The 18,382-nt window shown below is 40.1% G+C and overlaps 1 protein-coding gene, 1 long non-coding RNA gene and 5 other non-coding genes across 8 annotated transcripts; 2 read left to right on the top strand and 5 right to left on the bottom strand.

The window, feature by feature from the left end:
• The first annotated feature begins 496 nt into the window (after positions 1-496).
• Positions 497-3,894, top strand: LOC104420480 (endo-1,4-beta-xylanase 5). Its single transcript, XM_039302461.1, has 7 exons — positions 497-521; positions 1,360-1,427; positions 1,529-1,748; positions 1,929-2,092; positions 2,270-2,368; positions 2,515-3,291; positions 3,381-3,894. Exons 1-7 carry the CDS (start codon positions 497-499, stop codon positions 3,732-3,734), a joined length of 1,707 nt encoding a protein of 568 aa, XP_039158395.1. The 3' UTR covers positions 3,735-3,894.
• Positions 3,895-11,692: 7,798 nt separating this feature from the next.
• On the top strand, positions 11,693-18,183 carry LOC104418656. 2 transcript variants are annotated; one of them, XR_005546398.1, is made up of 4 exons: positions 11,693-12,230; positions 12,372-12,459; positions 15,945-16,237; positions 17,443-18,183. It is a non-coding gene; the product is annotated as an uncharacterized LOC104418656 (long non-coding RNA). The 2 variants fall into 2 exon arrangements; XR_005546399.1 differs by having other exon boundaries at positions 11,711-12,230; positions 15,945-17,595; positions 17,877-18,183.
• TRNAP-UGG lies at positions 13,737-13,808 on the bottom strand. Its single transcript has one exon. It is a non-coding gene; the product is annotated as a tRNA-Pro (tRNA).
• TRNAP-CGG lies at positions 15,803-15,874 on the bottom strand. The gene has a single exon. It is a non-coding gene; the product is annotated as a tRNA-Pro (tRNA).
• On the bottom strand, positions 16,523-16,594 carry TRNAP-AGG. Its single transcript has one exon. It is a non-coding gene; the product is annotated as a tRNA-Pro (tRNA).
• On the bottom strand, positions 17,504-17,575 carry TRNAP-UGG. Its single transcript has one exon. It is a non-coding gene; the product is annotated as a tRNA-Pro (tRNA).
• Positions 18,184-18,281: 98 nt separating the features above from the next.
• TRNAP-CGG lies at positions 18,282-18,353 on the bottom strand. Its single transcript has one exon. It is a non-coding gene; the product is annotated as a tRNA-Pro (tRNA).
• Between the last annotated feature and the right edge of the window lie 29 nt (positions 18,354-18,382).

Below are 18,382 nucleotides of genomic sequence, written 5' to 3'. Positions count from 1 at the left end.
TTTTTTTTCATTTTTTCTCTTCCCTCCCTCGACCATCGCCATCCATGGCTGGCGGAGGTCATCCACCTTAGGCGAGGGTGAGGGTTGCCCTCATCGGATTTGGTGAGTGTCACCAGGTTGGGGCAACCTAGGTGAGGCGACCCTTGCCTAACACTGGCAAGGGCGGCCTCATTTTACATAGGCAAGGGCAACCCTCGCTCAACGCCCTAGTAAGGAACACCCTTGCTTGATGCTTGGGGGGGGGGACAGAGGGGCTGTCCTCGCCAGCTTAAGCTTGGCGACCCTCGCTCGACGCCAATGGGAGTTGCCCTTACTCAACATTAGCGAGGGCTACTCTCGCCAGATCTACCGAGGAACCCTCTTGCCGACGACGTAGGGGCTGCCTTCACCTAAGTCCAACGACCTTCGCCATGGCTAGCAAAAGGAAGGGGAAAAAGGAAAAAATATTAGGAAAAAAGAAAGAAAAATAAATAAATAGAAAACATTAAGTTAAAAGATGAAAACGCCCTTCGATTTGAGAGGTTAGAACATTTTGGAAACTGATATGATTACTCTATGCCCTTATTTGAAACAAGTTTCACTTTGGACCTTTATTTGAGACCATTTAGCCACTTCAAGCCATTTTTTGAAACAATATCCATTTCAAGCCATTATTTAAGAAAATGAAGGCACTTCATGCCCTTATTTGGAATTTTCCCTTGAATATATTATGCCACGTGAGAGATGAGATAAATATTGATATGATTTCTAATATCTTTAATGATAATTTTTTTTTATCTAATAACAAATTTCTTAAATTAACAAAATTTAAATTATATTTCAATATAAATAATATTTGAATTCTAATATAAGAAATACAAAATAACAAAAAATAGCAATTAATTTTTTTATTTAATCTTATTTTTATTTATATGTTTGAATTTAATTCTATTTTATAATATAAATTCAATCTATAAATATAGAAATTTAAATGACGAAATGCAACCTAAAGATTTTCTCTAATTATTTGTTTCATTGTATTTTTGTAGTATTTTATAGGGAAAAGAGAAAGACTTTTAAGTAATAGGATCACACTTGTTATATGTTTTCTGCTACTCTAATATACAAACGCTGAAAAATAATGCAGCATATGCTTAGTGATTGCTTAATTCTACTCATGTGAATTAACTGGCATAATGTCAACACAGACTCAAAGCTAATTGATTTTGGCTTTTCGTGTATAGCAGACTTTTTGCAATGCTGCTGCTTGAAATTATTTATTCATAAGAGATTCTTTCGGCCTCTACGATAAACCGCAGATGCTGAAATGCATTTTTCCGCCATTTACTGCGATTTGGTCTGTACCCAGGAAGTGACAAGATATTGCTTTATTCTCTGCAGGATTTGGAGCCAATGCTTTAAAATATGATTACACAGCCAGTGTTGAGGCAAGCTTGTTGATTCCATCCACCAATTTGTAATCGTAGTAGTAGTCTTCCTGACTGGAGCTCAATTCTGAGAGCTTTCGTTTTGCTTGATTCTTTTTCAGTGCTTGCCTTTCCCTCAAAAGCCTCAGTACAATGGAGGGATAATCGAGAACGCAGAGCTGAATCGTGGGTTAAGAGCATGGTCCGCCTTTGGGAATGCAAAAGTGGAGCACAGAGTGTCTAATGGAAACAAATTCGTTGTGGCTCATAGCAGGAATGACTCACATGACAGTATCTCCCAGAAGATTTACTTGAACAAGGACAAACTCTACACTTTTTCTGGTACTTTTTTCCTTTCTCTTTCTCGGTTGCCTGGATATTAAATTTCGTAAGGACGTGTTAATTCTATTCTGCATAAGCATGATTCGGCAAAGTCTGATGACTGAGCTTCACGCGACAGTTTTTCACATTGCAAACTTGACTTTTGTGCTGACCTGTGTCCCGGGGTCGACCTTGATGCAGCGTGGGTGCAGGTGAGCAAGGGGAAAATCTTGGTACGGGCTGTTTTTAAGACGATTAGGGGGTTCAAACATGCTGGTGCTGTTATAGCTGAATCCAACTGCTGGTCCATGATCAAGGGTGGACTCACTGTTGATGAATCTGGGCCGGCTGAGCTTTACTTCGAGGTGACTGAATCTTTGTGTTCACTCCTTTTTGACTACTTCAAAGGCTTCCTTTGTTCCTAATTGGATGCACTGCTGATGTTGCTTCTTATGCAATTTGCTCGGTTACTCGTGAAAGCCTCCTCATTCTTCAATTTTTTTTCCATTCCTAGAGGTACTAAAAGTTGCTTAATTTCTCAGAGCAAAGACACCTCGGCTGAGATATGGGTTGATAGCGTCTCTCTACAACCGTTCACAACAGAAGAGTGGGGAACACATCACCAGCAAAGCATTGAGCAGGTAAAAATTTAGTTACAAGTACCGCCATATTTTTTGGATATTAAGGTCTTTCACAGGGTTTAAATTTCAATCTGATTGGAGAATTATCTGGCCATAGCGACTGCAAGCTATTCTGATGTTTGGTCTTGTTGCTCGATGATTCACAGAAACATAGAAGAAAGGTCAGAATCCACGTTATGGACAAGCAAGACAAGCCTCTAGCTAATGCCACCATCTCTATCGTACAAAATAAGCTGAGTTTCCCATTTGGTAGTGCCATAAACAAAAACATCCTGACGAACACTGCATACCAAAATTGGTTCACTTCCAGATTCACTGTCACGGTCTTCGAGAACGAAATGAAGTGGGACACGACTGAGCCGTCCCAAGGCCAGGAGGACTACTCGGCAGCAGATGCACTGCTCAAATTCGCGCAGCAACACGGCATACCAGTCCGTGGCCACACCGTGCTGTGGGAACACCCTGGGCACCAGCCTTCATGGGTCCCTTCCCTCTCGGCGAGCCAGCTCTCCAAAGCCGTCACAAATAGGATAAACTCTATCATGTATAGGTACAAGGGCCAGCTCAACGGATGGGATGTGGTCAATGAAAACATTCACCTCTCGTTCTTTGAGAGCAGGCTCGGGCCACAAGCATCTGCCAACGCTTATAAAACGGCCAAGTTCATTGATCCCTCGACGACCTTGTTTTTGAATGAATATAACACGATAGAGGATAGCAGGGACACGGTAGCTTCGCCTACTGCGTATGCCAAGAAGATAAAAGACATTCAATCTTCGGGCGGTGGGAATTTGGGCATCGGACTCCAGGGTCATTTCAATGTGCCCGACCTCCCTTACATGAGATCCGCCATTGACGCTCTTGGAGCTTTGGGATTGCCAATGTGGTTGACCGAGGTCGACGTGCAAAGTGGAGAAAATCAGGTGAGGGATTTCACATCTTTTGTCGTCACCAAAGTTTAATTGGATAGTAGTAATCTTGACAAATCCTTTCTGGTGCATTGTCTGAGAAGGCAATGTACTTAGAGCAGGTGTTGAGGGAGGCGCACGCTCATCCAAAGATCAACGGAATAGTATTGTGGACAGCGTGGAAACCGGAGGGGTGTTACCGGATGTGTCTGACGGACAACAACTTCCGCAACTTGCCAACCGGCGACGTGGTTGACAAGCTGTTGAAGGAATGGGGCGGGGGTGGGCAGGTATTGTCTGGCACGACTGGTCCGGATGGTGCCTTGGAGGCCTCGCTCTTTCATGGCGATTACCAAGTGACGGTCACTCAACCAGGGGCCAACAGTTCATATGTTGTTCGAGGCTTTGCGCTGGCTCCGACGGAGACTTCACAGCAGAGATTAATTCTCCGCGTCTGATTGATAAACCCGATCGAGAGATTTTAGAGCCCAAAGCTGATGTTTAATTCATTTTTCGGCTTACCGAAATTAATGCAATATTTAAATAAATGGAGTATAAAAGGTTTGAACAAATAGGAAGCTGACGGCCTATTGAATATATGGGGAAATATTCTCCATAGTCAATGCAAAAACTTGCACTAGATAGGAAATCCTCCATTTGCAAAGCTGAAGCTGCAAAATTTGGCTCACTGAACTATTTTCAAAGTGAAACGCGATGGACCCTTTTGAACACTGCCCGCCAATTTCAACTTTCCCACCTTGTCGATCAATCTCGTAACTCCTCCTTCTTGTTGAAAAAATCACCTACCTTTATTTAAACGTTTCTAAGATATCGTTGTAAGAGTTCTCGTGCAAGCTTCGCGATATTGAGTTGTTCGGGCAATTTCACGACATGAAGAGATAAAATTACCGAGAAAAAACGAACGTGCCGATGCGGCATCGCCGTCGTCGCTGTCTTGCCACTACATACACATGGCGTCCATGAACATTTCAAGCCATCAATGATGGCGGCTCAAGAAACTTCAACGACCATTGTCTGCTCCGAATTTAAGGACTACATTGAAGCGAAGTGAAGCACTGGCATGTTAAGGTGCCCCGATAGCAACAGTTATAATCACTATACATCAGCCAAAAGGAAGAAAATAAAATACTTAATAAAGAGATTTTCGATACACTAGTGCTAATGACTACTTTAAGAAGGGGGCGTTCTTTGACAAACTCCAATCAATTAGAGGATCTCCGGAAATAACGAGGAGATACTAAATTACTAAGTATCATTAGCATCTGAATGTACACTGATATATACGTATCTTCCTCTACCTACCTCGAAGAGGACGAGAGAAAGAGAGCAGAGCAGAGCAGGACCTTTCTTCTCTTCATAGTCGTCTAGCGGCTAAAACGCAAGAGACAGCCGTCATGATAATGGAAGCTGCGACGGAGCTGACGTCGTCGAAGATGTTGGAGAAGCGCATTTCCTGAAGATCCCACAGGGTCGACACGAACAGACGAACCCCATTGAAGATCGTCACCAGTATACCCATCTCTCTCTCTCTGTTCTTCGCCTTCACGCTCGTCGTCTCTTTGCGCGTCTGCGGACACACAACACGAGCAAAAACGAGACACACAGACAGAGAGAGAGAGAGAGAGAGAATAGGGAGAAGAATCTAAATGAACAGCTAGTTATGCAGGGACTCGCTTCAAGAACGAGAAAGTACGTACGTGGCAAGTGCAGAGCTTCAGGTGACGATGTCAATGGCGATTTCAGAAGAGGCAATAATGCATGCAACACGACGACAGAGAGACGCTCCCCGCACTGCAAGGAGGAAGCGAGAAAGTAACGATGTAATTGCAGCGTCGCGGTCGCGTGCGTGGGTTTATGACCCAGCGAAGATGATGAATGAATACGGAGGTGCCGCTGTTTCCAGGATGTTTCCTTTCTCTGTCGTGTCTGGCGGAGGAGTTCCTTTTGCTTTTGTGGATCATCTTGCGTTTAAACCACATTTGTCTTTGTTTCTACTTTTGATAAAGAAAGGGTTGGGAAAAAGGGAATGCTTTTCTAAGGCTTCATTTATTTCGCCAAAATATAATATTTTTATAAAAAAATCAGAAAAAATGTTCAATATTTTTCTGATATTTGGTTGAGACATGAAAATGAAATTGAAAAATATTTTCATCAAACAAATCTCATTTGGTAGACATTAGTGACATGGACGCCACCGTCATATGTGTATGGCCATGTTGGTGTGGATTATTTTAAATTTTAAAAAAAAAATTATTTATTTATTTTCTTTCTTTTTTTTTTCCTTCATCCTCCACCAATTACTGCACCTTGGTGATTGCCAATAGGGGTGAGCATGGTCCAGATTGGGTCAATCCACCCCCTAACCCTAGAACCAACCCGCACAGTGCTGATCCTTAATTTTTGTGATCGAGGACCAACCTTATTGAGTTTGGGACCAAGAGGACCGGACCAACCTAGTGAGTTCGATCGATTCTAAAGTTAATCAGGACCAACCGATAATTTTTTTATTTCATTTTTAATACTCCTTGAAAAAACGATTAAGGATCGGACAAATCCAATAGGCTCAGTTCGGTTCCAAGATCAATTTGGGACCAACCAATAATTTTTATTTCATTTTTTGTACTCCTTGAAATGGCAACCAAGGATCAGACCGATCCAATGGGTTCGATAACAAGTGAGGTCAGCTAAGAAAGGTGTCACACCTCGATTCAACGTAACCAAAATTTCAACCCGATATCAACATATATACATCCACATATATATATTTGACAAAAATGGGCAATTGGTTACAATATCAGAGTATATCTATAATCCACAGACATCAAAACATAAACCTTCTACAAAGACTAACTTATAAACTTATGAACTATGCATAAGCCATACCCAAAATTTCCACCACAAAGTTCTCCCCGAACGAACGCTCACGCCTATTTGTGACTCGTCAAGAACCTGAAAAACAAGTAGATGAGAGGAGTGAACTACATGGCTCGCTGAGTAACACATTTCTTCTATGCGGATCGAGAAATCACTATACACATTTTAAAATACAAACATAACTCACTTTATCATAATATCAAATCATAACTCGAATACTGAAAATACCAATGGTCGAGTCCATTAATCAATCTCGTAAAACATGCATCAATGGTCTATTCCATTGATTAATCTCATCAAATCATATCGATGGTCCATTCCATCGACCAAACTCAAATTACACGTCAATGGTCTACTCCATTGATCAATTCATCCTAAAATGTCTAACCATGGTCACGCGTAACGTCCGTGACAAAACGACCAAGATCCCTCCCTTGGCAAGGTCTCCACCTATTATTAGTCGGTGGCTTGGCCCACAAGAATATTCTAGAATAGTATGCGCATACCCACACACCCCTCAGGGTCCACAACGACATTGAGCATCAACTACCAATCACAATATCCAGTAATCCAATATCAGAAAGGAAGTCATATCACAACTCAAAATTCGATATATAAATATCAAAGCATTCTTGAAAGCATTTCAAGATTCTTTCACAAAGAATTTCACAAATCACTTTTCAAACAACCATTCAAATCGAAGTCGGAATATAACTCCCTTCAAATCACAAAAATGGCAGTAATAGCTCGATCTTGCTTTATACAACAAAATATGCTTTTTTGTCAACTCATAGAGTATTTAATTAACCATGTTTCCCAAAACATGAGTTTAAAATACAAAGAATAAATAATGTCACTCACCTGGGAAAAACCAAAAATCAACTACGACGCTCCAAAAGCTCACAATTTACCATAAACCCATCATTTTCAGCTAGGCGCGGCCCATGCGCCAACTTCATCACGCCATAAATCCCTCCACAAAATTCTGTTTCAAGCCGTCTTATAGTCTTTAGAAAGCTCTCTTAACGTACAACAACAACCCCAACTCAGCTGCCCCAAAACAGTACCGAAAACAACAAAAAAAGAGACTCAAAGCCATTGTTCGCTACAGTACTACATTGGCAAAAGAACGCTCAAGTGCCATAACTTTGGCTAAAGGACACTTAAGTGCCATAACTTACGAAAGTACACTTAAGTGCTACATTTGAAAAAAACGAATCACTTGAGTGCCACTTCGCCAAAGTTCGTTAAAACGCCAACGTGGCATTTTTCCTCGAGAAGCGCGCCCAAAACGACGTCGTTTTGAACGCGACGTGGCCAAACGGCGTCGTTTGGGCTGACGTGGTAAAAATTTTAAAAATTAATTAAATTAAATTTAGTTAAAATATTTAAAAATAATAATTTTAAAATTAAATTTACTTAAAATATTTTTAAAAATAATAATTTTAAAATTTTAAAACTTTAACAAAATTAAAAAAAAAAAAAAAAAAACGGTGGGTGGCGGCCGAGAGCTCAACCGCCACCGCCGCCGCCCGCCGCTATCGGGAAGGGCCGACGACGGAGGGTCGGCCGGGTCGCTGGCCCTCGGCCGGGGGCCGGCGACCCCGATCAAGCGGTGAGGGTTGCGAGCCCTCGCCCCCGCCGAGCCAAGGGCCGCCGCCCACCTGGGCCCCTTGGCCCGGCCGGCGAGGGCCGCCGACCTCGCCGGATTTGGGCGAGGCTACGAGCCCCCAGATCCGGGCGGCGGGGCTCGCGGCCCGCCTAGATCCAGCGGGCGAGGGCTCGCGAGCCTCGCCCGATCCAGCGGCGAGGCTCGTGAGCCCACGGCCACGGGGCCAGTGGTCGCGACCCTCCGCCGTGGGCCTAAGAACCAATGCCGACCCTCCCCCGCCGTCACCGGCCCTTCCCCGCACGGGCGTGGCGGCGCCGAGGGCCCCAGCCACCTCCCCCATTGCCTTTTTTTTTTTTAAAATTTTTTAAAACTTTTTAAAACTTTTTTTAAAATTTTTAATTATTTTTTTAATATTTTGACTAAATTTAATTTTAAAATTATTATTTTAAAATATTTTAACTAAATTTAATTTAATTTATTTTTTATTTTTTTCCACGTCAATCCAAAACGACGTTGTTTTGGCTACGCGCGTGCAAATTAAACGTGCTTTTGGGCGCACTTCGGCGAAAAACGCCACGTTGGCGTTTTGGCCTGGAGTGGCACTCAAGTGATCTATTTTACTCCGATTTTGGCACTTAAGTGTACCTTTCATAAGTTATGGCACTTAAGTGTCCATTTGGCCAAAGTTGTGGCACTTGAGGGGTCCGCACGTCGTACCGGATTGCGCCTCCAACTTCAAAATTCAGTTCCGAACAAACCACAAGCTCAAATCACGATCTGAAAGATGCTATAGCTTCACAATGTCCCAAAGTATCATTTCTAAAAAAAATATACAGCTTAACGACTCAAAAATCGGGCTTTGCCACACAAATACCCAAGAAATCCGAATTTTGAGCCCTAATTGCGGCGATTGCTTCAAGTAAGTGATTAAAGGCTTCACTTTCTTACCGCCTTACAAAACACTCTTGAGTCGGCTTGATGAGGCGTGCCCGACCATAAGCGCCAAATTTTTTTTTTTTTTTTTTTTTTTTTCTTTTTCTTTTTTCCTTTCTTTCTCTTTCTCCTCCCCGTTTCGCGTTTTCCCCTGTTTCTCGCCCGCTGCTCTTCTCTTTCTCTCCCTCTTTCTCTCTTTTTAAAGCCCAGCCGAAGGTTCCACATACCTCTTTCGGCCTCCCTTTTGACTTTTCAAACCTTTCTTTTCTTTTCTTTTCTTTTCTTTTCTTGTTTTAAAACCCATATATTACAAAAGGCAAAGTAGGGGTGAGCATCGAACAGAGTGAGCATCGAGTATCGAGCGAGGAGCAAGCCAACTGAGCATCAAACAACGAGCGACACGAGTGACCCAAAGCAAGCAAGGCAAGTGTTGAGTGGCAAGCGTAGAAGTTGTTTATCTCGATTTTGGCAAATTGAAGACTAATAAGACAAATAAGACAGAAGAGAATGAGTATTAGATGGGGATGTTGTAAGGAGTTGTTTATGCCCTTTTGGACGCCATGAGGACTCCTCACAAAAATATTTTCCTTTTTTGTAAATTATGATTGTTGACGCCGTAAAAGACATTAAAAATCTAAGTTATTAAAGAATAATGTAAAATTACTTGAACTACTCACTAAATAGTTATTTAATGTTGTTGACACCGTTTATTTTAATATTTTCTTTATATAAAAAATTATAAATAATATATTATATATAATAAATATATATTTAGGATTGGTCCGCGTTGGACCGACCATAAACTCCTTGGACCAAGGATCAACCCACACGGTACTAGTCCAAAAATCTTAGGATCAAAGATTGATCCGTTCTCTCTAAGAATTGGACTAGGACCGGTAGGGTTGGGTCGATCAAGGTTGACCTTGGATCGATGCTCACCCCTAATTGCCAAACTCAATGGGGAGCCTGAGCCTCACCAACCTCGATTGAGGCTTGAGCTTGCAAGCATATGTTGAGGTAAGCCCTCATCAACCTACGCTTGTGGTTGTTGCCAAGACTTGGCAACCGATGGAGGAAGAAGGAACAAATAAAATGAAATTTATTTATTTTTTTTAAAAAAAATGGCCTTGATAGACCTTGGCATGAGTGTTGAGGACTTGAGCTCAATCTTGATATTACTAAGTCTAGTGTCCTAGGCACGGGCACTAAGGCTGGCCTCATTGGACCTGCGCCCAACAACTAAGGTCTTAAGCATGACCAAGATGGACTCAAGCCAAGGCATTGGAGTCTCAAGCTTGGGTTCTGGGGACCTAGCCCTAAATGCTTTCTAATTATTTAAAATGGAAATATTTTTTCTTGAATTTAAGTTTTGATTGGGAAAAAAAATTTATTAACTAAAAAATATTTTCCGTTGACTCACCAAAACCAAACGCCACTTCTTAATCAATGGAAAACCTATGCTTAAATTCAAAATTAATTTTCTCAGAAAAATCAAAAAGCATTTTCTAAATATATTACTAAATATCGATGCTTGGACCAAAAACTCTTTACTTAGACATGGAAACCCAATATTGGTTACGTGTCCCCAGCGTTCAAGACCAAGTTTTTAGTGCCTAGGCCTAGGTCTATTGAGGCCAACCTCGGGCCCTTGACACTTATGCCTGAGTCCATCAAGGACTTGCCCAAGTCCTAGTGTTCATGCCAATGCCCCGTCACTGGAGCCCGAATCCATAAAGATAGTACTTGATCCCAAATGCACTCGATCTCAAGTCCCATGTACTCAAGCCCATGTCCACAAAGGATGTGCACCAGTCTTTGGTGCTTAGGCTCATGTCTTTAGTAATGAAACATTTGTTATCTATCTTGAACTTTCAAACTTCCCAAAACTCACTTTTCCTCAATGTGGTTTCTTAAGATCTTCCCAAGTACCCAAAATTTGACTCTTAGGCCCCAAACTCCTTGAGAAAGCCTTTCCCAAACAGTGAAACAGAGCCGAATATAAGCTTTGGGTCAATTAGACTTGCCCAAATATAAGGTCTCAATAATTGTATAATTGTTGAGGGATTTATTTTGAGCTTGTTCGATACAAATTTTTCGTTACGGCTATTTTTTGTTAAAAGATGCGTTGCAACTTTTCATGTGATATTTTTTGTCGAACTCCTCCCAACTAGAATGGCTTATAAAAGCTATTAGGAAGCAATTCCACTCTAGCTTTGAAGTTTTGCAATTTTAAAATATACACCACTTCACAATAAAATTGTGTTGACGAGTGGCCGGATACTTGTAAAGTATTCAGTTAACTAAATTTTATGGATGTTAACACGTCGATTATGCTTGTTTATGCACAGTTGATGCTTTGAATATTGAACCAAGTATATTGGAGGACACTTATTAACAAAATCCCTATATTCATATTATTATAAAAGGAAAAGATCATGAAAAATCCTAAACTATATCCATTGTGATACATTTATTCCAAACTTTTTTTTTGACATAAAAAGTCACATATTTGTATCCATATAACGCATTTGCCCTAAATTTGTACATGTGTAATATATTTACCTAATTTTTTGTAACATAAAAAATCTTATATCATTGCGACAATTTACCTCAAATTTTGAGGTAAAAGTTTCACAAATACAAATTTAGGGTTTTTGGTATTATAAAAAATAGTTTGAGATAAATGTGTTACGCGATTATAAGTTAGAAATTTTTTTTGTCATAAAAAAGTTTGAAATAAATGTATTATAGTGAACATAATTTAGAATTTTTGATAACTTTTTCCCTCCTTATAACTTGCAATTATTCTATTAGCTTCCTAGTGGGATCCGACTTCTTCTTCTGTTGGAGGAAGGTTTAAGGTAAAATATATGCTTGGAGCCGGAGCTGGAGCACAAACATTCCCAGGGAAAGAATTAATGTCGGCCGTTTAGGATTCATCGGGAACCGTTTAATCATTCTTAATTAAAACTTCCAAACCCTCGAATGAAAAAGAGAAAAAGTATATACAGGGAAAATAATATTAATAAATTTCCTTGCTAATCTTTAGCGGGAATCGAGTCACTCCCTCCGCTCGCTCAAATTTCAACCTTTCGCATCGCAGAGAAGAAGAAGAAGGAAGAAGAAACGAGAGAGATGAGCAATGGGCATTTCCCGGGGAACCGTGCTCGTTGCGTTGCCATGCCACGCCCAAAATTCATGTGAATTTGTCGTTTTCTTTGCTCCTATTTTTTCCTTCCTCCTGCTTTCTTGGAACCCAAATGTCTCTTGCGCTTTGCGATCTTGATCAAGCTCGAACATCTTGGAATTTGTCTTTTGATTCCTGGGTCGTTTTCGTCCGCACATATGATTGGCGGATGCTGAAGATGGGCGGACAATAGAGACCGAGTCTTGAGGAGCCCAACGTTCGTTGCGTTTCCTCTCGACTCCTGCGCTGATTTTGAAGCTTCTAATTTCTGGAGTTCTGTTGCTCTGACGCGTTCCTGCGTGTGTGCGCAATGTCGGAAGAAAATGGGTACGTTGTTTTTGAGCTATTGAGAAGGTGGAGAGTGGCATTCTTCTATGATCTTGAACCTGGAAGTTAGTTCCGCGGTTCTTGTTTCATTGGCGTTTGCTTGGGATTGACCAATTGATTTTCCGTTTCTTCCACAATCAGCGATTTCGACTTCGGAAATGGAGTCACGGAGTTCAGTCATTCAATGGCCGACGGCAGCAAAGAAGAGGCAAGGCCATGGAGGTATCTGGTAAGAGGGTGTTTCGGGGGCTTGCTCTCTTGGTTGGGTTTTTTTTCTTTTTTTCTTTCTTTTTATTGGTGTCGTCTGACCAGATGGGGGACTTATTCGGATTGCCTTTGTCTAAAGATAGTAGAAGGTTCATGTGTTGCTCTGCCTGTTCTAAAATGTCGACTTTCCTAACCGTGATATGGTTGATTGATTTGTTGACTTCCAGGGTAATGAGAATGTCGGTAAAATATCTTGTTGTTTGGCATTTATTCTGATACGCGTTCATTTACCTGTGCTAGATAGTTCCTTCATTCGTATATATCGATCATTGAGCATGCGTTATGAAACCATCGAGAATTAGCTGGAGCTGACAAGTTGACTCCCTGTCAAATTTGAGTGTTCATTGAACTGAGGGGATGAGCACTCAAAAGTAGATGACATTCTCAGACTAGAATGGACAGGTCACAGACTGAGCTAGCTGTTATTCTACTAGACCAAATGATCAATTGATTAGCCTCCTCTTGCTCAGTTCGCATACCATTCTCAGTCTTTAGGCTGTAATGTTCTCTAAATCCTCAAGTACAATTATCTCCTTTCTGCTGACGGTGTACTAGAAGTTGGAATATTTGATCCTTGGGGTAATTCTACTTGATAACATGGACAATATTTCTTTTGATGAGAAAATATAATTCACTAATGATGTGAGCACATGACTTGATTGTTGTTGGGCTTTGTTTGGAATAAGTTTGTCATCGTGTGTATGTATGCATATTTGCATCTATGTGGGTTTCATTTTTCATTATTACTTCATATCTTAGCTTGAAAGTATTTGCTTGCACTGAAATGTGATAAGACGTTTCTAATCTCTTCATGCATTGAAGGGTAGCAAAAACATAGATGGGGGTGTTCTGAGCCGGAAGGGACGTCTCATACCCAAAACAAGAACCATGCCACTAGACCAAATGCCCAGATTTGTCGCTGATAATATTGAGCATTTCCATGATTTTCACATGCTCAATTTTTAAGTTCCTGTATGGTGTCTTTTAAAGTTTACATCTCTCTAAGATGATCGTTCATTGAGGAACTACAGTGTGTGCAATAATCTACCAATAACTTAAAGCATAGATCAATTGTATATTCCTAGAAGTTGAGCTTTGCTAAATTTTCTTGATAACACTATTTCAAAATAATTGAATTTTTGTAGCCTCCATAAATCTGGATGTGCAGTTTCTGGTTACTTTATGATGTTTAACCACTAACTTAACATACAAATTGGGCAAAACAACTAAAAGAATATGGGGGCATTCCGAGAATCGAACTCAGGACCTCTCGCACCCAAAGCGAGAATCATACCACTAGACCAAATGCCCTGTTTATGAGACTTATTTCTGTCAAGATGTAGCCAGGGTGTTTGATTATAGTTTATTCATGCCCATTCATGCCCTATTCCTAAGCCCATATTTCTTTGGATCCAGTCTATAGCTTATTTGTTCTGCCTTCCAGGAGGGTTTAAGCCAGAATATAAGAGTAATTAGTGGTGGATCAGTATCATTTCCATTGTCCATTGCACTTCTGTATAACTAATTCTCCTAACAAGAAGTACTTGAAAAAAAAGGCAGGGGCTGCAAACAGTTGTCCGTGCATGCTTTCTCTATGTTCTGTTTGTGGCTAATTCATTTGTTCCTTTATCCTATTCTGCATAGCATCTGAGTATGTATGGACCCAATGAGTCAACGAAAATAGAACAATAAAATAAAAGGTTGGGGCATTCCGAGAATTGAACTCTCAGGACCTCTCATACCCAAAGTGGGAATCATAACAGTAGACCAAATGCCCTGATGATGAGACTCATTTCTGTTCTGTTGGAGTGAACCTGTATGGTCAGACATTATTTATGCCTAGGTTCGTAATGTTGTGCCCTTATTCAAGCACATACATGTTAGATGTAATCTACAGATGAAATATTCTTCTGGGAAAGTTTTGGCAAGAAATAACACTAATGGAGATAAATTAGTTGCGTAGACACTTATCATCTACTGCATATTGCTATCGACAAGTACATTCACAGAAGAATGAGCTTGCAAGCAGCAAGCAGTTGCTGTTAACTTCTTTCTTTTATGTTGATGTGTGTAAATATGTTCCTTTGTTACTTATCCAAAAGAAATATGTTTCTTTTGCTTGCATCCATTGATCCTGCTGAGTTAATTTAATTTAAGTTAGAAGTATGTGTTGACAGAATGAGTTGAGGAAAAGGAAGATAAAAGAAAGTGGGGCATTAGAGGATTGAACTTGGACCTTTTGCACCCGGAGAGAGAATCACTAGACCAAATGCCCAAACAATGACAGATGTCTCTACTCTGTAATGTTCACTTTGGGTGGTCAGAGATTTTTTATTTATAAGCTCTTACCTGCCCCATGTGCCATGTTTTCTCAAAGCTCATGTACTTACAGATCTCTCTTGAGATTTATTCCATTCTCCAGGAGGGTTTGCACAGACAACCCCACCCCCATGCCCACCAAAAAAAAAAAAAAAACAATCATAATAATAATAATAAAAAAAAAAATAAAAATAGTATAACATTGATCAGCTGAGTATGAGTGGCCATTTAGAAAGAATGGAGCTTCTTCTTTGCAGTTGGAAGGTGTGCTCTAACTGTGACCTATCCATTGATTTGATATGCTAAAGCCACCTTTCATTAAACATACTCTTATCTCATGGAATATATACTGCATTTTTTAGTTGATACAGAGTCAGGAATCTTTACTTGCTCAATGAGCTTGGAGGGAAGAATTAAAAGAAAGGGGCATCCAGTGATCAAACTCAGATTTCTTGATCTCAGAGGAACACTGTTAAAGCACACTGATATGTTGAGATCGATGTACATGCCAGTGTGCTTGACCTTAGAAGGCTTATTTCTAGCTTCCTACCTGTCTTCCTTTCCCATATTCATATTTTTAATGATCCGAGTAAAATTATCCATTTTAAAAGCAGGCTCTGCTTTACATTCTGTTGGTATATTGATACCATATTGTTGCACTAAGTGCTGAATAATGACGTGGGAAAATAATCCACCCTTGTTCCAATCTTATGTTTCTTAGATCTAATATATAGTCGAAATATTCTTCCAGGAGGGTTTAAGCAACAAAATAGCAACGAATTACTGATGGAACAGTTGCATAATTGTTGCAATTCTGTACTTCCAAATGCTACTAACAAGAAGTAATTTTCATACCAAGCTATTGTTTAGGGGTGCTTTCTCTGTGTGCTGTTTGTGTATGTTCAATGTTCATTTATCCTCGTTTCTGCATTTAGTAGAAGTATGTATTGACCCAATGAGTCAAGGAAAATAGTTAAAAAATAGTTGGGGCATTCCGAGAATCGAACTCGGGACCTCTCGCACCCGAAGCGAGAATCATACCACTAGACCAAATGCCCTGTTTATGGGACTTCATTTGTTTAATGTGTATTCATTTGTCTGATCCATTAAATCTTCATGTTTGTGTAGATCTGACAGTTGTCTTTCAGTCCTGCAGAAATATTCTGCTGATCTAGCAGTATGGGATACTGTTCATCAAGGAAGACTCCTTTTGGCTTATGCTCACGCATGTAGTACTGCCCTAACACTCTCTGTTCAAGGAAAATTTTTCAGTTATGAGGATTCACACATTTTAAATTGGGTGCACTTCTTTCTTGGAAGTTCACTTGTTTTGAATTTCTTGAAACTGATTTGTGTAGATAATTAACTGCAAATTGGAAGAGGAAGATCCTACTTTAACCTGCTTCGTGATCGGTGATTCTGTATGATTATAGCTTGCCTTTCATTATATTCATCTTCATCTGGCTTTGTCTAAGTTCTTTTGTCATTCCTAAATTCATGTTTTAGTTTATTCTGGTCTGGGAAAGATTATGTGCTGCATTAGTTAGCATGTGACTAGCTGACCTAAGCAGTCTTATAGCAACTTTTGAATGACCTTTTCAGAAGATACTAGCTTTTTCCTTGTTTACCTATGGTCCCGGTTCTCTGTATAAAATATAAAATTTCATTAAGCAAGAAGAAGAAAAAAGAATACAGGAACCAGAGATGGGGCATTCCGAGAATTGAACTCGGGACCTCTCGCACCCTAAGCGAGAATCATACCACTAGACCAAATGCCCTGTTTGTGATACTTTTAACGGTCTGTGATAAAAGCTTCCAGGTATAATCAGCTACCCTTCTTCTAAAACCAAAAAAAAAAAGGGAAGAGTACAAGATGCTGTCCACCTTATAAGGGGAAGGTGTTTTGTACTTCTATGTCTTGACTACTTGGTTCTTTCCACAGTAAGATCTTACAATTACCTAAACACTGCCTAGAATCGCAATTCTTATATTTTGGTCTCCTTCAACTATATGTGTTATTTTTTTGCTTCTTTGTGCTAGCAGAACAATCCTTTAGGTAATAAGATTTAAATCTCTTTCATTGTTTATTGAGAAATGTATCCTGGTGGCAACATTTATCAAAGTTTTTGGATTCTAACATGGGCCTTAGATGTCTCATGGCCACAGTGAAGATAAAATGTCTAGGAATACCTTTTAGTTTTGTTACATTAATATGCTGGACAGTTTGGATAGGCATGTAGTCACAGTATCATTTTGCTCCTGATGAAGGTAGTTTTCTACGGAGTGCTAGTCTGCTAGATCTGTTTTATGTATTAAGATGTGGTTCTCGTCTGACCTGAATTAGTACAAACTGACGCTGTTTGGTCTCCCAAAGAGTGGCTCTGGCAATAATCCCCTAGTTTGGTTGCTTCATTCTGGTCCTTTTGATATAAATGTTTTCTTTGTATGTTTTTTTCTTTTTTATCTTATTAGTTTTGCAATTGATCTATAAGTTTGATCTACATAAAAATGTACCTGCATTATGAATACTTAGCACTGCAACCTGAGTTGACTTCTGAGGAGTGAGCAGTTTGCTACTGCAATCACAACTGCAAACTATCTTACCTGATCTGCTTCATTATTCCAGTGCCTCTGCTTCAGTGTGATCTAGTCACTCATTTCAAATTTTGCATAAAAATTAAAATACTGGGGCATTCCGAGAATCGAACTCGGGACCTCTCGCACCCAAAGCGAGAATCATACCACTAGACCAAATGCCCATCTGTTGGTTCATACAACGGTGAGTTTCTTGTCAATTGAATCTGGTCTACCCCTTCCTTATTTGACTTGGTTTTAGTATACTTCTGCAAGTTATCTGGACGTGGAATATAAAAGCGGTCCTTCTTAGTAATTTATGATCTAATATCTTATGAAGTTGTCATAGAGCTTCATGATACACTGGACACTGCCTATTCTTACCCTTAGTCTATAGGCAGAGTGAGGTGTATGCGCATTCTGATTTGTTATCGTGATTATTAGCTAATTCGCTTTTGTTGACTAATCTGTGCAATTTGCTTCTAGTCAGGATCAACTCAGCCCAGAGAATTGAAGCAATTTATGCCGAGGAGGCCGTTGTGATATCTGCCTGTCCTCTTTAGCATGCAGTATGAATGCATCTTTGGCGTCAAGCGGCAGCATGTGAAATGGGCCAAGAGGGGCCAGAATTTGCCCCTCTTTTTTTGTATTGAATGATTTTTTAAATTCTTTCTGGAGTTGGTTGAGGTTTGAAAAATGAATACCTTGTCAGTATCAATATTTTTTTGCCCTTTAATAAGAGACTTTGATATGTAAAATATATCAACTTTAAATGCAGTTGTTGCATTGACTTTGAGGCCCATTGCCAACTGTCATTTTTGTGTTTCTTCTGAGGAATCTTTCAGTTCCAGCCTAGCTCTAAGTAAAATGGAAAAATAAAAATAAAAAATGGGGGCATTCCGAGAATCGAACTCGGGACCTCTCGCACCCGAAGCGAGAATCATACCACTAGACCAAATGCCCTGCTTGGGAGTGTTAAGCTATATAACTTA

This window comes from Eucalyptus grandis, chromosome 9 (assembly GCF_016545825.1).
Source record: "Eucalyptus grandis isolate ANBG69807.140 chromosome 9, ASM1654582v1, whole genome shotgun sequence".
NCBI lineage: Eukaryota > Viridiplantae > Streptophyta > Magnoliopsida > Myrtales > Myrtaceae > Eucalyptus > Eucalyptus grandis.
Note: the sequence above shows the minus strand (reverse complement) of the source record. Positions and strands in the feature narration are given on the sequence as shown.

Excerpts from the sequence above, each read along its gene's own strand:
- LOC104420480 (XM_039302461.1), top strand. The coding sequence starts at position 497 with ATGAAAACGCCCTTCGATTTGAGAG. Across the intron at positions 1,749-1,928 it reads CAAACTCTACACTTTTTCTG|CGTGGGTGCAGGTGAGCAAG; the intron begins GTACTTTTTTCC and ends ACCTTGATGCAG. Across the intron at positions 2,369-2,514 it reads ACCAGCAAAGCATTGAGCAG|AAACATAGAAGAAAGGTCAG; the intron begins GTAAAAATTTAG and ends GATGATTCACAG.